This window comes from Eptesicus fuscus, chromosome 23 (genome assembly GCF_027574615.1).
Source record: "Eptesicus fuscus isolate TK198812 chromosome 23, DD_ASM_mEF_20220401, whole genome shotgun sequence".
Taxonomy (NCBI): Eukaryota; Metazoa; Chordata; class Mammalia; order Chiroptera; family Vespertilionidae; genus Eptesicus; species Eptesicus fuscus.
Window position 1 is genome coordinate 28828463 of NC_072495.1, and position 20056 is coordinate 28848518.

Genomic DNA, 20056 nt, shown 5'->3' on the forward strand with positions numbered 1-20056 from the left:
GTAGCAAGTTAAACGCCTCAATAATAAACAAAGTCTACCGAGTAATTGAAGAAAATCCATTTGTAACTTTAAAAGGAATTCGTGAGAAGATTCTCGAATATGAATATTTAGAACTAAGCACAAGTTCTATTGAGAATGTGCTGAAACCGTTAAGGATCACATTAAAGTGTGCATCTTTTCAAGCTGATCCTTGAAACTCGGAGAGAACAATGGAGATGCACAGAGTGGATGTGTTAAATTTTTCTTGAAATATCCCTGAGGCAAGACAGAAAACAGTATTCATTCATGAATCGGGTTTAAATGCCATCTTCAGCGAACAAAGTCGTCATTAAAAGTTAACACACCAGCCCCTGTGACCATGCCAAGGATTAGAGGACGAAATGTTTCCCTAATCGCAGCAATAAGCATTCAGGGGATGGTGTGGCATGAAGTGATTGCGCATTCCTGTTACTTCGAATATTTTTTTGCAAAATTTCTTTGCAGGTTCTGCAGAAACTGGATGAAGATAGTTTGGAGGCTGTGTGGTTGGTTTTGGACAATGTAAGCTTCCACAAAACCCAGGAGGTATGTCATCTTGTTGGTCAGGCGAGGCATACCTCATTATTGCTGCCACCATGTTTTCCATGATGAATCCCATTGAAGAAGTTTTTTCAAAAGTTAAGTTCTGCGCGAGATAGATTTTGACAGATCCTTCAAACCATGAACGTTTAACAGATGCTATTAATCATTCTGTAGTGACTACTACTCCTGAAGGTTGTCGCAATTACTTTATGAATATGTATATGAAATTGCCAGGAGCGGTAGTGGGAGAACTACAATAAGGGAAATTATAAGTAAATAAGTATTTTTGACGTTAAAAAAGTATTTTATGTTTATTACTATGTACATGCAATATTTAATTTTAACAGCTTTGCATAAGTTTTATTTTTGTTATGCCGAAACCGGTTTGGCTCAGTGGATAGAGCCTCAGCCTGCTGACTGAAAGATCCCAGGTTCGATTCCTGTCAAGGGCACATATGTTGGTTGCGGGCACATCCCCAGTAGGGGGCGTGCAGGAGGCAGCTGATCGATGTTTCTCATCGATCTTTCTAACTCTCTCTCCCTTCCTCTCTGTAAAAAATCAATAAAATATATATTTTTAAAAAAGATTTGTTTTTGTTAGAAAGCTTTTGAAATTATTTTGGTGGAAAAATTTGCTTTGCAGAAGGATGAGTTTGATTTGCAAAAGAGTGATTTTGCTTTGCAAAAGGGTGAATTTGAAGCGGAAACATCTGTATCACGGGGTTTGAGCATGAGTGATGCCAGTTTGGGCCTGTGGTTTTCTGCCCTTTAAAAACATTTTTTTTTCAGAGTGCAGAATGATTTATTCCGAAAGATTGCAGAAGAGAGACACTCATCCTGAAAATATGCTTTGGTGTAATTCTATTGGGACAGATCTCCCCTTGAACATGCTCTGCTACTGGCTGCTGTACTGGAGTCTTACTGTCTGTGACGACTTTTAAACACTTAACTGATTCCCATTCGGGAGCAGCAAGGAGCCATGTTCAAATCCACTGCCGTGTTTCTCAGAACAGCACCTTCTGTCTCAGAAGAGTGCATAAACATTTTATGACATCAGCACAATTTAGATTAAGACGACACATAATTAATCAAAATGTAAGAAACGTAATAGGAGCCCTGGCTCCTGTGGTTCAGTGGTTAGAGCATCGTCCTGTGCACTGAAGGGTTGCTGGATGGGTTCCGGTCAAGGACACGTACCTGGGCTGCAGGTTCCCTCCCTGCCTCCAGTAGGCCACGTGTGGGAGCAACCAGTCGATGTACCTCTCTTACATCGATGTTTCTCTCTCCTTCTCTCCCTTCTACTCTCTCTAAAAAATCAATGGAAAAAAATGTCCTAGGTGAGGATTAACAACAAAAAAATAAAAGGAATGATACTGCATTGTAGAATAAGATACTCAAACGTGGGAATGTCTAAGGCAGCTGGTGGCCAGCGCAGGAGTCAAGGAAGGTAGTCTGGATTTTAAAAAACCGGTGCCCTGTCCAAAATCACACTCTGATCACTGTTCCCGTGTGTACATTCCACCGAAGACTCTGTGTCTGGACCAGGGTCACTCGTCTTGATCAAGAATAAAGTATGAAAGAAGTGAAACCCGGGAGCCTCAGAACAGACTCAGCCCTGGCCCATGTGGCTCGGCTGGTTGGAGCATCGTCCTGTAAACCAAAAGGTGGCGGGCTCGATTCCCGGTCAGGGCACATATCCAGGTTGCGGGTTCCATCCCCAGTCGGGGTGTGTGTGCAGGAGGCAACAATCAATGTTTCTCTCTAAAGATCCACTAAAAAAAAAAAAAAGCTGAGTCAGCCCTAGACAGTTTGGCTGTGGATAGAGCACTGGCCTACAGACCAAAGTGTCCCAGATTAGATTCCGGTCAAGGGCACGACCCTCAGTTGCAGGCTCCTCCCAGGCCTGGTCGGGGCACGTGCAAGAGGCAACCCATCGATGTGTTTCTCTCACATCAGTGTTTCTCTTCTGTGTCTTTCCTTCTCTCTTCCCCTCTCCTTAAAAATCAATCCTCGTGTGAGGATTCACACACACACACACACACACACACACAGAAAAAAAAGGCTGAGTCAGAGTTACGGTCCTGCTGTCATCAGGAGCGCCAGCAGGGCACAGGGCTGGCCAGCACCTCAGAACAGGATGCACGTGTGGACCCTCTGCAGCTCAAACAGCCAACACCCTTTGGTGTCCGCTCCCCCCGTTCCTGTCCACTCCCCTCCTGAGACTAACGTGCATGTGGCAGAACATGATGTGGAGACAGAGGGGCAACAACACGGGCACCTCGAGCCACCACGCAAAGCAGGCTTTCACAGCCCGTCTAAAACTTTGGCAAAACAGCCCTAAACTGGTTTGGCTCAGTGGATAGAGTGTCGGCCTGTGGACTCAAGGGTCCCAGGTTCGATTCCAGTCAAGGGCATGTACCTTGGTTGCGGGCACATCCCCAGTGGGGAGTGTGCAGGAGGCAGCTGATCGATGTTTCTAACTCTCTATCCCTCTCCCTTCCTCTCTGTTAAAAATCAATAAAATATATTTTTAAAAAAATAAATAAAAATAAAACCTTGGCAAAAGAGTAAAATTCTTTGGAGACAAGTATTTGAACCGAGTAACAACGTAAGGTAAGTGTTACTCCCAATATTGTGGAAACCCACCCGCCAATGAAATATGAAAATCTTTAACAAAAAATAGTTTATTGCACAAAATTTAAGGAATTCCCAAGCACGCTTAAATTTATAAAAAATCAACATGCTTTTTAAAGTTACAATTTGTGGTGCACGAGGACGTCTTCCCCCTGAACAGTCCCAACCTGAGGACTCCCTTTTATGAGGAAATTAATAGAAATGAATAACTTACTAGAAATGAAGTGTTCTAGACCCTCTGAAACTTCACCCCAAGGACTCTCTTATAACCTGAGACCACCACCCTGGGACTCGCCCGGGACGTGGTCATTGCGTGAATAAGGCTGAGTGTCTCACGCGTCACAGGCCTGATCACGTCGTGTGGGTCCCTGAAGGGAGGGGCACGCTGGCCCCTCACTCCAGGAATCTTTACACACATTTAACTTTTGTCAAGAAACATACTCATGAAGTAGAAATGTCTGTCACGGTGACCTGCAGTAACCCTAGACCAAGGGAGGCCTAAGCTGCAAGGGGCTCGGGGGAGACTTCCCCACGCCCTGGCCGCAGGCCGACCGCCCAGTGGACGCTGCGACCTGGACCCGGGACAAGAGCCTGTTTCACACCCGAACCAAACGCCTCTGATCCCTCCAAACAGAGCGGGGCAAAAGCAGGTTTACAGTTGTGAGTACACAAAACAGTTAATTCTTGTATTATTATTATTGTGTTATTTTTTCCACATGAAATGTTTTCCATACTTTTGCCTGCCCTGTAGAACAAAGCCTCTCAGACCCGTGGCATCTACCTGGTGTGTATTGTGGAGAGATCAATGATAATGACATCGCAATCGTGTTTTTGAAACAGAACAAAAGCAAGTAAGGATATCAGGTACCCGAGCCAACTTCCTGAGCGAGGACAGGACAGCGCCCGTCACACAGGGTGAAGAGGCATAAACACAGGCGGTGGCGACGCTGGTTACACGGACTCCAGACTCGACTGCTGTTTCTCAGGAGTCATTCCCAATTCCACTTGTGCCCAGAACAGAAGAGCCTTCCCCATCGTGGGAGGGAGCAGTGAGTCCAGTGGAGATAAGCAAGCAGGAGCCGCCCCCGAAGCCCGGGCCAAAGCCGGCCAGGTGCTGGCTGAGCTGAAGAATGGGCACCGAGGATGACGGTGGCACAGGAGACGACAGGAAGCCAGAGAGCAGGTGTGTGCACACGCACATGGAGGCGGGCAGAGGAAGGAAGGGGGCAAGGACAGAGACGGCCTCCCCCTGATGGGTGCATCCAGGGTTAGCTTTTCCCATGAGGACACGGTGGCAGTGGCAAGTCTTCCCTGGGGAGTCGGAGAGCCACTGAGGCATGGGGCTGGGTGCCATGTCTTCGTTTGAAAATTAAAACGAGGATATACAGCCAAAGTAACTAAGAACATAAATTAGCATGTTTCTCGTCCAATGGTACAAAAACAATTTTGTCAAAAATGCTTTCCAACTTATTATGAAAAGTAGGATATATTTATAATGAGTTTTCAAGTATTGTTTCAAGATTGACCCTGTACAAATGAGAGATGTATTTAGAAGTCCCACTACTTGCTAGGGAACCTTTTTAAAACGTCTTTCTGGTTAATGCTACTTTATCAATGAACCTTATGACAGCACACTATGAGAGAACACAGACAGCTTAAAAACACCAGTTTTCTCTAGGCCCGTGTGACTCCGTGGTTGAGCGTCAACCTACGAACCAGGCAAGGTCAGGGCACATGCCTGGATTTTGGCTTGGTCCCCAATAGGGGGCGTGCGGGAGGCGGCCGATCAAGGACTCTCTCTCATTACTGATATTTCTCTCTCTCCCTTCCTCTCTCAAACCAGTAAAAATATATATTGTTTTCTCTACAAACGAGACACAAGACACAGCACGCGGGCTGGCGGGATGTCGGATCTGGACATGTCACCCCCCTCAGAGCAGCAGACCCACACAGGGTGCACATGCACCCACCTCCCTCTAACTTATTACAATAAATATTATTTTAGGTTTTCTTAGCAACCTTGGGGACAAACTTATAACCCTCAAGTCCCACAGTCCGTCAGTTCCTGCCGGTGTAAGGAGTTCAGGTGGGACATGTACAGGTGAACCTCACACTCCTGGTGCCTGGTCACGACAGGACCTCAGACCTGACAGCCATCACCACGGGGCCCAGCACGTCTCCGATGACCACGGGTCCTGGTGGACACTGCCACTTGGGCTCAGAAGGTGCGGCCTGGACAAGCCGTGTTGCTTGGGGGTGGTGAGGCCACGCAGGGCAGTTAAACAGCTGGGCATCGTGCACTTAGACAAGGAAAAGACACTCAAAAATAAAGTGAAACAAAAACAAGAAAGAATGCTCTAAGAGTATTTGGTTTTAGGAGGTAAATAAAATAATTATATTTCTTAAAATATAATTTTCTTACTGACATCCCTTAATCCTACATGTACATTATTTCCTGACAGCAGATTTTCAAAAGGCAATCGAAAGCAGACAATTCAGGTCATTTTTAAATAATACAGGGACATACTTTTTAAAGATTAGGTTACGATTCTCAGTATTTACATACACATCCTATGGTGGGATGGCTGTGAAAATAAAACAATAAAAACCAAAGGTGCAAATAAAATTTCACTCCTGCGGGGAGGTGAAGTGAGGAAGTGGGCCCACGACCAGGTTCCCCAGGACCGGTGGCCACAGAGCAGCGTCTACATCACTGGTGAGGGTGCGCCTCCTGCAACGACCCCGACACCTTCTAACACTGTCACTGAGAGCTCAGCTAAGGGTACGGTTTGGTCACTTTGGGGAAGCTGGTTGTGATCGGCAGGTGGCTCCCCTGTTATTTTACTCCTTGTACAGCAAACGCGGAACTTAAGTTCCATTGCTGAGGGAAGAGACGTGACCTTTGAGGGCAATCACACACACTCGGCATGGGGGTGCTCGGCAGAGGCTGTTCCCAGCCGCTCTCTGGAGGTGCTGCTGGGACCGGGTGGCTCGGTGTCTCCTCCGGGGGGGGCCTGGTCGCCCAGGGAAACAGGGCTGGCGGCAGGGTCCCCCTGAATCCATGAGGACAGCGACTCGTGCACAGTGACGGTGTGTGCCTCCATCTGGCGCTGGAGGCTGTCCATCTCCTGCCTGGGGACACAAGAGGCAAAGGTAGGAAGGCTGGTCAGACGCCATCGCTTCCCCAAGATGGACACGAGTCTGACAAGCTTCAACTGGGTGGCCGTTCGCTCACACATCAGTGGTGCCTTCAAGGACCAAAAGAACCTCCCTATTTGCACCAGCTACACAGACGGGTCACAGAACCGCAGGGACTCTTGACGCTGTTCTCAGCGCCACGCAGAGGCCAAGAGGCCACAAGGCTCTGCACACACGGCTCTGCTCAGGGACAATGAGGAAGACAGAGTTGAGGGGCTCACGTAGCTTCCCTCACAGGGTCAGAAAGGATGCCCCCACATGGCCACACCTTCCAAACAGCGGCCTCATGCCGACAGGGATTTAGAGGCTCAGGTCCCAGTGACTTAGGGTTTCTCAGAGCCATTTAGCTGCGGGCAACTCTCACCTTACAATGTGACCCCACTTAACACAGACCTGCTCAGCCATGGGTGGGCATTCAGTGTTGCAACAGAGACTCTGCCAAGTTAACATGTGACTCAGAGACTAAGGGACATGAGACAGAGCCCGCCATACTTCAGTTGCTGGAGACAGCTGTTGAGGTTCCTCAGGGGCTCCTTGCTCACGGCGGGCGGGGGCCTCAGCAGCTCCTCCAGCAGCGAGGCCGGGACGGGGCAGTCGGGGACCTTCACCGGCGTTACGGGGCTGGAAGGGCTGGCCTCGCCTCTCCGTTCCTTTCTCTGTTCATGAAAGTGCATGGTGAGCTGTCTGCCATCCCAGGTGCTTCCAGACCTGCCTCCCAGCCCCACATGACCCTGAGAAGGCACATCGGCTTATCTGTGCCCGCGGAGCAGGCAGCCACAGGGATTCGAGAAGTGCTGGCCTAGTAGACAGCCTTTCTACTGCACACACGAGAGCCAACCCCAGTCATGGCACAGGACAGAGTTGAGCCCTAAATGCGAGCTCCCACGTAGGCCTTTCCAGGAGGCACCACAACCTGACTCTGAGAGTCCCTAAAAAATTAAGTCAATTTTCCAACTCAGACAACTTCCCTTTGTAAGACGTCAAACTTTTGCACAGATAGACCAACGTTGGTAATAAAGCTCTGAATCTAAGCTACTTTCCTGACCAGGAAAACATGTAGACACACTGAGGAGAGACATACTGTATGCAGACAACTGGAGTGGGGCCAGAGACAGCAGCCTTGGGGTTCTGGGATCCCCAGGCCCAAGCTGTGTCCCAGCCGAACTCGCTGAGGGCCAGGGATCTTGCTAACACAGCATACCAGGGCCTCACTGGGGTTTACAAAGCCCAGTCAACAAAATGACACCTGAACTCATGAAAAGAAGCAAACAATCGAGTAGAAAATAAAATAAAATGACGTGGCCTGTTGTCCAAGCAGAATTCCCCGCCACTTACTTCCACACGGTAGTTGCTGAATGTGGTCACATATAACTGTGCCAGAGAACCTGCCCGCCCCCCTCAGGCCCATTCCTCTGATGGCACAGCTGCTCACCGTCTTGGCCGCGCCGCGTCGCAGGTCCAGCTTGAGCTGCTGGTTCTGCTGTAGCAGAGTTTTCATGTTGTTCTTCAGTTCTGACACTTTTGCCTGAAGCATGAACTTGTCCTTCTGGGTCATGGACAGATCTTCCCGCATCACCTCCAGCTCAGACTTGATATTCTAAGGGAAGTCAGGTCAGAGTTTTCAAAGCTACAAGATCTCAATGCACAGCAGAGAGCTCCGTGTGCCGCAAGTCTAGGGGGACAGGAAAGCCGGGCTGCTGAAGGAGCCCCTTCCTGGCTCTAGCGCCTCCCAGCAGCTGAGACTGTGATGCTCACAGTTACTCTCACATCCCCGTTCTTTTTTTTTTTTTTAAATATTTGTATTGACTTTAGAGAGGAAGGGAGAGGGAGAGAAACATCAATGATGAGAATCATTGACTGGCTGCCTCCTGCACGCTCCCCACTGGGGATCGAGCCCGCAACCCGGGCATGTGCCCTTGCCCGGAATTGAACCTGGGACCCTTCAGTCCCCAGGCTGACACACTCTATCCACTGAGCTAAACCGGCCAGGGCACATCCCCCTGTTCTTACCCCAACGCCAGGGCTCCTGTCAGGAGCCAGTGACGCTGCCCTGACCACATACCTACAGTGAACCCCAGGGATCCCCTGTGAACCCCGGGCTCAGCTACTGAGAAAGAAGGAAAGTCGATTCTGGTTGTCAGTCAAGCCACCATACACAAGCCACGCTCCTCACCACCCCCTCAGCAGTCAGGACTGCCCCAGACGCCACGTGTAGCCATGCGTCCTGACTGGTGGCCTCTCACATGTGCTGTGACAATCACGCTACATTTCAGATCAGCCCAGTAGGGCACCAGGCTCTGGTGTCCTCGGCCTCCATCAGCTGTGTGACCAAGATGTCCTTGTGAAATGGGGTAACATGGCCCCACGGTTCCCGGTTACCACAGATGCGGCGGGCACGGTAACGGCGCGTCACGACCATCTAAGGGAAACACGCCTGTCGTGCGCCCAGTACCTGCAGAGCACGCTCGGCCCCGTCCAGCTCCCGCCTGCTCTGCTGCTCGTTCAGGTCCAGCTGCTGCCTCAGGGACTGTATTTCTCTCTCCTTCTGATCCACCTCCCACTTGAGGTTTTCCATCTGTAGGAGGGAAGTCACAGGAGCAAAAGAATTTCACAGTGGCTTCTTGCACAAAAAATGCCCTCTCTCTCTGTGTCTCGTATAATGTCACAGTTAGAACAAATCCCTGTCCCTGTGCAAGCGGACAGGGAACCAAGGGGCTCAGCGTGCCAAGCACAGAGCCCCGCCCTGCAGTCCTGTGAGCGGGATGCAAAGCCGTCCCCAACATCACCTCTTGGTTGCCCACGGGTTGTTTGCTCAGCTGCTCGTCCAACTGCTGCTGCAGGAGCTGCAGCTGGGTCCGTGCCTCCGAAAGCTCTGCCTGGAACTGGGCGACTTCCTGGGCGTGTCCCCCCTCCTGCAGCCTGGGGAGGAACAAGGCCGACACTGAGCGTGCCACCGGACACCGCCAGCCCAACGGTGCCAGCCCACCCTGGGTGCTCACCTACTGCACCCTGGAAGGACTGTCTAGGAGCGCTGCATGCACTGCCTCACCTGAGCCTCACAAACCCCCAGGACCACGACGGGGGGACAGTGTCACAGGGACACTGCACCCCTGCACACGTGCGACAGAGCTGCCCTCCTCGGAGCCGACAGTGAGCCCCAGAGGTGGGCACATCCCTCACAGTGGGGACTCTGTTCTCTATGTAGGACCGAAGGGAGAGAGGGGACGGCAGCGTCAGGACTGAAACGTGCAGGTGAAGCACAAGTTTCTTGAGACGGGGTCAGACGTTTCTCCTTCCCAGACCTGCTCAAGGTGACCTGAGTGTGCTAGCCAGACCTGGGGGGAAGCCCTGGTGGGGACCCTTTGCCAGCCGGCCTCTCCTCGGCCCGTGGACACTCACTGGAGACGTTCGGCTGCCGCCTGCAGCGTCTGCACCAGGAGCTCCTTGGCCTGCAGCTCCTTTTTCACCTCGCTCAGCTCCAAGGTGGCGGCCTTGAAGTGGCGCTGGTTGTGTCTTGCTTCTGCTTTGGCTGCAGCCACCTGGAAGGAGGACACCGGCTTCAGCAGGGCAAAGGCAGGAGCAGTACCCCTTGGCCCTCACTTGTCCTAATGGGCACCAGGGCTCTCCAGCCCCCACGTCGCCATGCCCTTATGACACCTCTGCGCTCGGGACTTGTACGGTTAAGTTCCGGGAGGCAGAGGCCTACACCGTTTTAGACAATGAAAACGTGCCCTGCAAAGGCTGCACGTGGCAATGCGGTGGACCCGGTTGGACGCGGCCACACACCTGTTCCCTGAGGCTGTGCACTTCCAGCTTCTCTCTCTCCAGTGCGGCTTGCAAGGCCTGCACGAGCTGCCTCATCTGGCGGTCTTCCTCCTGCTTGCGCTGCATGATGGCCTGAACCTACAGCACAGAGAGGGGAGTCAGGAAGGACACCAGTGCCACGGCCTGCAGAGCCCAGGACGGAGCAGGGGTACTGTGATTGGCGCCACACAGGGGGCGCAGCAGTGGGTGGCACAGGCCTCACAACGTGTTACCACCAAGCGTGGGAAACAGGAAGCACGGAGATTCCATTTCTGTAGACACGATCACACACACACACCTGAGGTGGCAGAAGCACGACCACATGACCACCCTCAAGCCTACGGCCCACAAGAGGCACGTGAATCAGGGCTGTAAGCCAACACCTCCCTGGTGAGGGGGGTGACGCAGGTGGTGAGGCAGCAGGTAGGTGGTGGGCAGCAGTGCCACACAGAAGCCTGTAAGAGCCCTAGATGCCGCGGCTCAGGGGTTAGAGTGCCGGCCCATGCATCAAAGGGTCACGGGTTTGATTCCCAGTCAAGGACATGTTCCTGGGTTGCAGGTTCAATCCCTGGTCAGGTTGGGACATGTGCAGGAGGCCACCAATCGATGTGTCTTTTTCACATCGATGTTTCTCTCTCTGTCTCTCTCACCCACCACCCACCCCTCTTCCTTCCCTTTCATTCTAAAAATCAATGGACAAAATATCCTTGAGTGATGATTAACAAAAAATGAAATGAAATAAATGAAATGAAATAAAATAAGTCTATAAACTCTCTGATGGTCAAAAAATCCAAGGCGGCTGATGGCCAGGGCGGACGTTGCTGAAACGCTCAGCTTCCCCAGTCACCAGAGGCTGTGGAGCCTGAGGCAAGGACAAGGTCTGCAGTGAGACCCCACTGGGTTACTCCCTTACCTACAGGGCAACTGCCCTGGCTGGGGAAGGACCATCTGGCCCAGCAGGAGTCGCCCACCCCAAGCTCTCCCGGGACTCAGCTATGGCGGACTCTGTGCATGTTCCCTGCGGAGCTGTGACAACCACACACAGACAAGGGGAGCCCAAAGGCTGTGTGCCTCTCCCCGTGGTGAGTCAGTACCTGAAGGTTCAGCTGCACGAGGTCGGCCTCCCTCTTGGCTAGCGCTGTCTCCAACACGCTGTTGTGCTCCCGCAAAGCCGCATTGGACTGCCCAAGGCCGGTGAGCTTCCCTCGCTCGTGCTCCAACTCCAGAGCCAACTTCTTATTTAACTCCTCAAGGCGCTTTATCTTCCTCCTAAAGCCTCTGGATTCCTGAAGCTGAAACAAACCGCAGTGAAGCTATAGTCACCAGAAATGGGAACAGCCGGCATGAAATGCAGCGACAGGACACGGCGCACCACACCGGGTGGGGCAGCGCTGTCTCGGGGCCTGACGGTCATGTGGATCTTTAAAAGTCCAGCCTGTCTGAGCCAGGCTCCTGGGTATTTGCAACAAGAGTATAAGAGTGCCCTGGCCGGGGAGCTCAGTGTCCCCCTCTCCCTCCCTTCCGCTCTCTCTGAAAATCAATGGAAAAAATACCCTCAGTTGAGGATTAACAAACAACAAAATAAAAGAGCGTATTCGTCAGGAGCACAGCTGCCACAAGCCCTCTGATGCCCACCACACAGAGGCAGTGGTCACTCATCCTTGCTGGAGGCAGGTGTTACATGCGTGGGGGAGTCCTAGCTGGAGGCAGGTGTTACATATGTGGGGAAGTCCTTGCTGGAGGCAGGTGTTACATGCGTGGGGGAGTCCTTGCTGGAGGCAGGTGTTACATGCATGGGGGAGTCCTTGCTGGAGGCAGGTGTTACATGCGTGGGGGAGTCCTTGCTGAGGCAGGTGTTACATATGTGGGGGGAGTCCTTGCTGGAGGCAGGTGTTACATGCGTGGGGGAGTCCTTGCTGAAGGCAGGTGTTACATATGTGGGGGGAGTCCTTGCTGAAGGCAGGTGTTACATGCGTGGGGGAGTCCTTGCTGAAGGCAGGTGTTACATGCATGGGGGAGTCCTTGCTGGAGGCAGGTGTTACATATGTGGGGAAGTCCTTGCTGGAGGCAGGTGTTACATGCGTGGGGGAGTCCTTGCTGGAGGCAGGTGTTACATATGTGGGGGAGTCCTTGCTGGAGGCAGGTGTTACATGCGTGGGGGAGTCCTTGCTGGAGGCAGGTGTTACATATGTGGGGGGAGTCCTTGCTGGAGGCAGGTGTTACATGCGTGGGGGAGTCCTTGCTGGAGGCAGGTGTTACATGCATGGGGGAGTCCTTGCTGGAGGCAGGTGTTACATGCGTGGGGGAGTCCTTGCTGGAGGCAGGTGTTACATGCGTGGGGGGAGTCCTTGCTGGAGGCAGGTGTTATATATGTGGGGGAGTCCTTGCTGGAGGCAGGTGTTACATATGTGGGGGAGTCCTTGCTGGAGGCAGGTGTTACATGTGTGGGGGAGTCCTTGCTGGAGGCAGGTGTTACATGCATGGGGGAGTCCTTGCTGGAGGCAGGTGTTACATGTGTGGGGGGAGTCCTTGCTGGAGGCAGGTGTTACATGCGTGGGGGAGTCCTTGCTGGAGGCAGGTGTTACATGTGTGGGGGGAGTCCTTGCTGGAGGCAAGTGTTACATGCATGGGGGAGTCCTTGCTGGAGGCAGGTGTTACATGCGTGGGGGAGTCCTTGCTGGAGGCAGGTGTTACATGTGTGGGGGGAGTCCTTGCTGGAGGCAGGTGTTACATGCATGGGGGAGTCCTTGCTGGAGGCAGGTGTTACATGTGTGGGGGGAGTCCTTGCTGGAGGCAGGTGTTACATATGTGGGGGAGTCCTTGCTGGAGGCAGGTGTTACGTGCATGAGGGGAGTCCAGCACCTGGGTGGTCACAGATCCAAAGAAGCACTAAACAATGTGCAGAGGGAGAGCTGGCAGGTCAGGCACACAGGCCAGGCTCTGATGCTCCAGGGCCCCGTTTCCCTGCTCCACAGCTGCACTGGGAGTGGCGTGGCCTGTCCACTTTGCCATGTGATCATGAGCTTGCCCACCTCATCCTCCAGCTCCAGCACCTTCTCCCGGTACTCCTCCAGCTCCTGGCTAGTCAGCGCGATGACCTCCTGCAGCTCCTTCTCCAGCATCACCTTGCTGTGGCCCACGGTCTGCAACTCCAACTCCAGGGCCTGGATTCTCTCCTAACAGCAGGACAGAAAGGTAAACCGGGTCATGGACTTCAATATGGCCATGGCAGGGGCTAACCTCCCTCCTGTGTAGCCCTGGGTTGCCCGACCCTGAGAGGCTGCTGACCACACAGACAGGTGAATGCTTCTCACAGCACTTCCCTTCCCTTGAGAGGACTTAACTAACCTGCATGCACACAGCGACTCACAAACAAAACGACCTTCAGTTAAATGCTTTGAAAACACAGGAGAGTTTGACTTGCAGGTAAGAGTTCAATTACTACATGTGGCAAGTGATCTGTTGCATGATATAAACAGCAGCACATGTGCACCTATGCACAAGAACACATATACACTCTTGCTGTTCTGAGCACTTCCCAGCTGTCTCTCTATTGAGCCTCTAAAGAAGGGTCTAACTATTTGGCTCACTTCGGCCTATTACTGAGGACCAGGAAGGTCCACCTTACACCTGCTGAGAGCAGACTGAACACAGGTGGCTCTCAGGCTGAGCTCCTGCAGCAAGCAGAAGGCAGAGTCTACAGGGTTCACCCCTCCCATCTACCATGTAAACACAAGAATTAAAAGAACAAATATTTTACAGCAGAAGGGAAATTATAATTGAATAAATTCTCCCCTCCCAACATTTTATAAAGTAAGCAGGTGAAGAGGAGTATTTAACAATTTGGCAAAAAGACACCATGCTATGATAAGTCCAGGAGACGAAAATAAACTTCACGAGGAAGATACAATTGCTAAACAAAGTGAAACAGCTTGCGTTGGAGAGCAATAGGTGAAATGCACAGTAATTTACTTAGGAAGAATTTCACTCCAAGTAGCAAAAATTAAAGAAAACGATCAGACCCCAAGCCGGCAGGGCCCTAAGCCAGTCTGAAAGCCTTCATGTCATGAATTCAACCCTTGCCCCATGCCAGGAGCCCCCTCCTTCCTGCCTCCCATCCTCCACGCTGCTCAGGGACAACAGCCTCCCATTATCTTAAACGGGCGTCCTCAAACTATGGTCCGCGGGCCACATGCGGGTGTTTTTGCCGTTTTGTTTTTTTACTTCAAAATAAGATATGTGCAGTGTGCATAGGAATTTGTTCATAGTTTTTTTTAAACTACAGTCCGGCCCTCCAACGGTCTGAGGGACAGTGAACTGGCCCCCTGTTTAAAAAGTTTGAAGACCCCTGATCTTAAACATAATCTACAAGCAAAAGGCTTTGGGCCTGGCCTGTGTGTCTCAGTGGATGAGCATTCATCCATGAACCAGGAGGTCGTGGTTCGATTCCCAGTAGGGGGCATGCAGGAGGCAGCCGATTGATGTTTCTCTCTCTCTCAAGTCAATAAAAACATACCTATTGTTTTTAAAAAGGCTTTGGGCTCTTGACACTGACCTCCTTCCCCGATTCCTCCAGGATGAGGCCACCTGCCAGCACCTGAACCTGGATGCTGGGCCCGTGCTGAGCATACCAGCTCGAACCCGAGCAACCCAGTTTTCTATGCTGCCACCTGCATGTGTTCTGGTTCTTTCTATCGCAGCCTCTCCTGGCCTCACTGTCCTTCAACAGGAGAGCCAAAGGTCTCACCCACCTGAGCCGTCAGTGTGCAACACACACCTTGACCCCAGCTTGCCAAGGCCCTTCCCAGGACCCTCTGCTGAGACACCCAACCTGTCCCCCCCAATGCCTCATTTATTCAAGGCCAGTCAAATGCCACCTCCCGCAAAGAGCTGTTCTGGGTTGTTTCACACTCGCCAGAGCTGACCCGCACACCTCACAGGTTCACAGGGACCTGGTGAGAGGGCTGTGTGCAGATCACATCCCTGGTCACGTTTGTACCACGATGAATCCCAGAGAAGTGCTGCCCACACACTCATTCTGCCCCTTTCCTAGGATTCTACGAGGGTTTCAGGGGAAATGCTCGTAGCCTGCCTTGTCCCCACCCTGAGAAGCCGCGATGGACCCGAGCAATCGTGGTACGCACGTGCAGCGTGAGGTTGCTGGCACCATCGGCCGCCTGGGCTCTCAGCTGGCTCAGCTCAGCCTCAGCTGCCTCCTTGGCGGTGAGGGCCTCCTGCAGGCGGCGGCTCAAGATGCTCACAGCGCTCTCGTAGGCCTTGTGCTTGCTCTTCATCTCCTTCTGAGCACTGCTCAGGTCCGAGCCCAGCCGTGTCACCCTCTGCTTCTGTTCGGTAATGGCCCTGGGGCGTGCCGGAGGGGATAGGCCGTCTCAAGTCTCCCTTACTGCCTCCAGCTCCACCTCCCCCACTCCTGCACCCCTGATTCAAGAACCCTCCCAATATTTTATAAAGTGAGCAGACGAGGCTAGTGTTGGCAGCCTCTGCAGCATTGCACTCAAACCCTGCCAGCAGCCACCTGCCAGCACCTGAACCGGGACCCTGGGCCTGTGCTCGAGCACACCAGCTCGAACCCAAGCCACCTGTTTTCTATGCTTCCACCCACACGTATTCCCGTGCTGTCGTCCAGCTCTTCCTAACGCTGTTCACATGCTCCTAACCCAACAGGACAGAGCACTAAGCCCGACCGTGGGCTCACACGTAAGTCGCGGCTGACACAAGCACAGTGCAGGACACAAAACTCAGATGAAGAGACAAGCAGAAAGGAGAGGCCCCGTGCTCACCTGGCGGCTTCCTGCCGCAGTTCTTCCACTTGGGCCTGGAGCCCCTTGTTGGCCTCCGTCAGTGCAGCCACCTGCTGCCTGTCGAACTGCAGAGCCTGCACAGGAGGGAGACCGGTGAGCACAGCCCCGTCTCCTCGCATCCCGTCCGGCACACTCCAGGCCCACAGGCCGTTTCAGGGCTGCCTCGAGCACGTGGGCTTTGAAGGCCCTGACAGAGTTGTGCCTTGTTACAAATGGCAGCTTCAGAGAGGCCCAGTGTCCCAAGCTGCTGTGTCAGAGCGAGGACGGGAATACTGGGAAGGACTCCCTCCTCGTGGGGCCCCAGCACCCGGAGGAGTGACTGTGAACTGGTTCAGGGGGCTTGGCCTCCTCCTGGTCCCGCTCGCTGCCCTAAGCATACCCATGAGGACACATGTTCTCACGGCTGCAGGTGTCCCATACCCAGCCCCTGGCTCCTGCAGCTCAACCTGCACCCACCTGGCTCCAACACAGTCTCTTCTCAAATCTCTCACCTTGCCAGCCTCCAGCCAATCTGCCCACCTGGCCCTCTCCTGGACTTTAAAAAACCTCCCGTCAAACTGCCTTGATCTGACACGACCCCCATTTCTCATCTCAGGAATCGCCCCTCAGACCCAGCAGGACTCGCTCTCCCTGCCCTCAGGCAACTTCAGCCTCACGTCACTGCCAGCTCCACCAGCTCCCACCTGCACGCTGGCCCCCCTCAACCCTGGGACCTGTGCACATGAACCCCAGTCCCGGCACCGCTCCACACCCCTCGCCAGCTCCCTCGGCCCAGAGCTGGAAACAGCTGCTGCAGCCTGGAAAGCCTTCACCGTCGGCGCATCCCCATACCTGCAGGTGAGTCTCCATCTCATCGCGCTCCCTCTGCACTGACTCCAGCTGCCCTTCGAGAGCCGCCATCTGCTGCTGCACCCGGGACACCTCCTTCTGCAAGCGCGCCTGCTCCGCCTCCACGGACTTCTTGTCCCCTTGAAGCTGCATCAGCTCCTGCCTCAGCTCCTTCACCTCCGAGTCCAGCCTCTTCTTGGTGGCCTTGAGCTCGCTGATGAGCTGGTCTTTGGAGGCGGTGTCCCGCCGGTAGGCCTCCACCATCACCTGCAGGACAGGAGCTGCAGCCAGTGCGGGCGGGCCGCCCAGGGGACACTTGGCTTACACAGACATGCTCACCACTTACCTCGGGCTAAAGATAACCTATTTTGCCAAACCAAAGACTCCATCAACCGAGACACCCCTTTATTTCGCTCCTGAACAAGTCTGGGCAAAGTGTGGAGGTGTCACGCCGGCTGCTGGCGCCTTAACCACCTGTCTCCTCTGGGATTCTGGCAATTCCTTCTCCGAGCTGCACTCCTGGCTGACAGGCTGTCCCTGGTGCTAAAGCCTACGCCCTTCTGCACGCTCCCTCAGGGGCCATCCCTCCTCAGACCCTGGGCTGGCGACGCTCCCTCATCCCTCCCACACGGATGGGCTTCACACACATACACCACGCGTGCACCATGACCTATGTCAACGCTGGGTCACGTGGCATTGTTTCAAGCACGTTCAACAGAAACTCAGCTTGTGTGTGGTGCACTGTGGATGCACCTGACTCTGGAGACATTAAGATGGGAGGGGGAGGGGCATGCCTCAGAGTCAAGCAAGTGCCTTTAGAAGCTGAAGGAGTCTAGCCCTGGCCAGGTGGCTCAGCTGGTCGAGTGTCGTCCCACACACCGGAAGGTTGTGGGTTTGATTCCTGGTCAGGACACATATCTAGGTTGCGGCTTCAACCCCTGGTCGGGGTGTGGAAAGGAGGCGGCTGATCAATATTTCTTTCTCTCTCTCTCTTTCTCCCTTCCCCTCTCTCTAAAATCAATAAGCATATCCACTGATGAGGATAAAAAAAAAAAAATTGAAGGCATCTAGACATTACCTTGCTCTTGATCAACTTCTTCTAGTGAAGTGATTGAACCACTTACAAGATTGTTTTCACACCCTTATTTCACATAAAGAACACCAACAACTCAACTTTACCTTCTGCTGAAGAAACTGTTCCTTTATTTTCTGCATCTGCTTTTTCAGAGAGCTGGCGTCTTCCTGCAGGTGCTCCACCTACGAGGGACAGGCGTGCACAGCATCACTGAGGGCTCCGGGAGGGCCCTGTGCATGAGGGACAGGCGTGCGCGCTAGTCCCCAAGTCAGGGTGGGAAAGGCGGCTTCCAGTGAGACAGGAAAGCCACCACCACTGCCTACGCACTGTTTTTAGAATGATCATCTTAATCCAAGGTGTAGCTACCAGCGACTTGGTTAATAACAACATAGGTGAAACTCAGACATGATCAATAATGCCTAGAACCAACAAATGTCTCCTCCAGAGCTTTCCAAGTGTCACCTGATGTCCCTCTTACTGACAGTCAGTAAACTCAAACTCAAATTTATCAAAAGAATCCGCACAATTCCTGTAACTACGGCCCTGCTGGTTTGAGGCACTGCCTCCGCATCGGTCCTAGAAAGTAACTTAGCTTGGTCACTGTCTGCAGAGAAAACAGTCTCCCTTGATTTTACTCCCCAAAAGGAACATGTCATTAATTTTTTTCTCGTCCTGTTGCTTATGGGGTGGAATCAGAAGACAAAATTATGCCCTGATACCAACCCTACTTCCTGCACCCTGCAGCTTCCTTGCTCTGTCCGTATTTTTAACGTTCGCCTGCATCCAGTCATGCCAGCTGTTGGCATAAGGCTCCCCGGTGTGGGTGCTAGGTCAGGTTCACACACCCAGACACTCAGGCTGTCTGCCCACTTCACCCACTGACACAACTGTCCTGCCACTGTGTCCTGGGGGTCCCACCACTCAGGCACACAGGAAGGAAAAGACAGAAGTTCCACACAGCTTTCCCCGTCTGAGCTGCCTGTCATCTGGGGGCAGAAACTGTGTTCTTGGCCGGTTACTTCCACATCCAAACGACTGTTTCCTGGCTCATAGCACCCAGTGGCTAAAGCAGGCCCGAAGCCCACCACCAGCGGGAGTGGGTCCTTCCTCAGCTAAGCCCAGGGCCCAGCCCTGGACACACGTTCCTTTTACAAAACAAGGGGTTCAGAGAAAGAACCAAGCCATTAGCACTGACACTCACATGCGTGGGTGGGATGCGTACAAAATGAGGGCAAATGGCGTTCGTTACCTGGCTGGACTTGACGGCTAATTCCTGTCTCAACTGCTCCAAGATTTCTGACGTTTCCTCAGCACCTTCTTCCAAGCTTCTGACTCCTCTGTCGAGTTCCTCCCCGCTGCTCTTGGCCGCCTGCAGAGCCACCTCCAAGACAATCTTCTCGTTCTGCAGGAAGCGGATGGTGTCGTCCTTGGAGGTGGCCTCGCCCTGCAACTCCTCCAGTCGGGCCTGCAGCTCATCATAGCGCACCTGCAGGTCACCGAGGGCCTGCTCTCGGCCCTGCAGCGTCTCCTGTGTTGCGGTGAACTGCTTCAGCAGGTCCAGGTGCTCCTGCTGCAAGGCTGCGAGCTGCTGGTCTCGCTGGTGCAGTGTTAACTTCACCTGGAAAAGGGACTAGACTCAGTATGACGTCCGCTCCAGAACTGACACTGCTTCCCTGTTCGGGTTTTAGAATATCTGCATGGGCACTGTGCAGGCAGCCATCTGAACGTAAAGGTCTGGCAGACAAGAACACTCACAGAAGCACCAGCTCTGACGATGCGACATTAAAATGAATTCGATACACAGACCAGCACTAATGCTCACGGTGAGGACAGCCACAGGAGGCCAGCGTGCGGCCCGGGCCCTCGGGCGAGGCTGTGGCAGGTGCTTGCCTGCTCTAGCTGCTGCTCCAGGGCTGTTGCTGAGGCCGCCATCTTCTGCAGCTGCTCCTTCTCCTCCTCAAACTCCTCTAGCCTCCTCTGCAGGTCCTCCTCCACCATCGTCTTTGCCTCTTGGATCTGCACAAAGGCAGCTTCTTGGTCCAACATGTCAGCCTGGGCCCAGAAGAGAGTACGTTTTAAAAAGCAGGATAACCTGACAGCCACAACAGACTGAGCACGAAAACCGACTACGTGG

At 53.1% G+C, this 20056-nt stretch overlaps 1 protein-coding gene across 1 annotated transcript in view; it reads right to left on the reverse strand.

Annotated features, from left to right (window-relative positions):
- Positions 1-3235: 3235 nt before the first annotated feature.
- The window catches only part of GOLGA3 (golgin A3), a 32648-nt gene continuing 15827 nt past the window's right edge, over positions 3236-20056 (reverse strand). Inside the window, exons 10-24 of the mRNA XM_028133627.2 lie at positions 19813-19974; positions 19172-19540; positions 18027-18104; positions 16851-17114; positions 15999-16093; positions 15342-15558; positions 13230-13373; positions 11292-11489; positions 10180-10296; positions 9793-9932; positions 9180-9312; positions 8846-8968; positions 7826-7990; positions 6886-7049; positions 3236-6327 (exon numbers count right to left, since the gene is read on the reverse strand). Coding sequence (XP_027989428.1) covers positions 6108-6327; positions 6886-7049; positions 7826-7990; positions 8846-8968; positions 9180-9312; positions 9793-9932; positions 10180-10296; positions 11292-11489; positions 13230-13373; positions 15342-15558; positions 15999-16093; positions 16851-17114; positions 18027-18104; positions 19172-19540; positions 19813-19974 — 2589 coding nt within the window. The 3' untranslated portion in view covers positions 3236-6107. The remainder of the gene's footprint in view (positions 6328-6885; positions 7050-7825; positions 7991-8845; positions 8969-9179; positions 9313-9792; positions 9933-10179; positions 10297-11291; positions 11490-13229; positions 13374-15341; positions 15559-15998; positions 16094-16850; positions 17115-18026; positions 18105-19171; positions 19541-19812; positions 19975-20056) is intronic.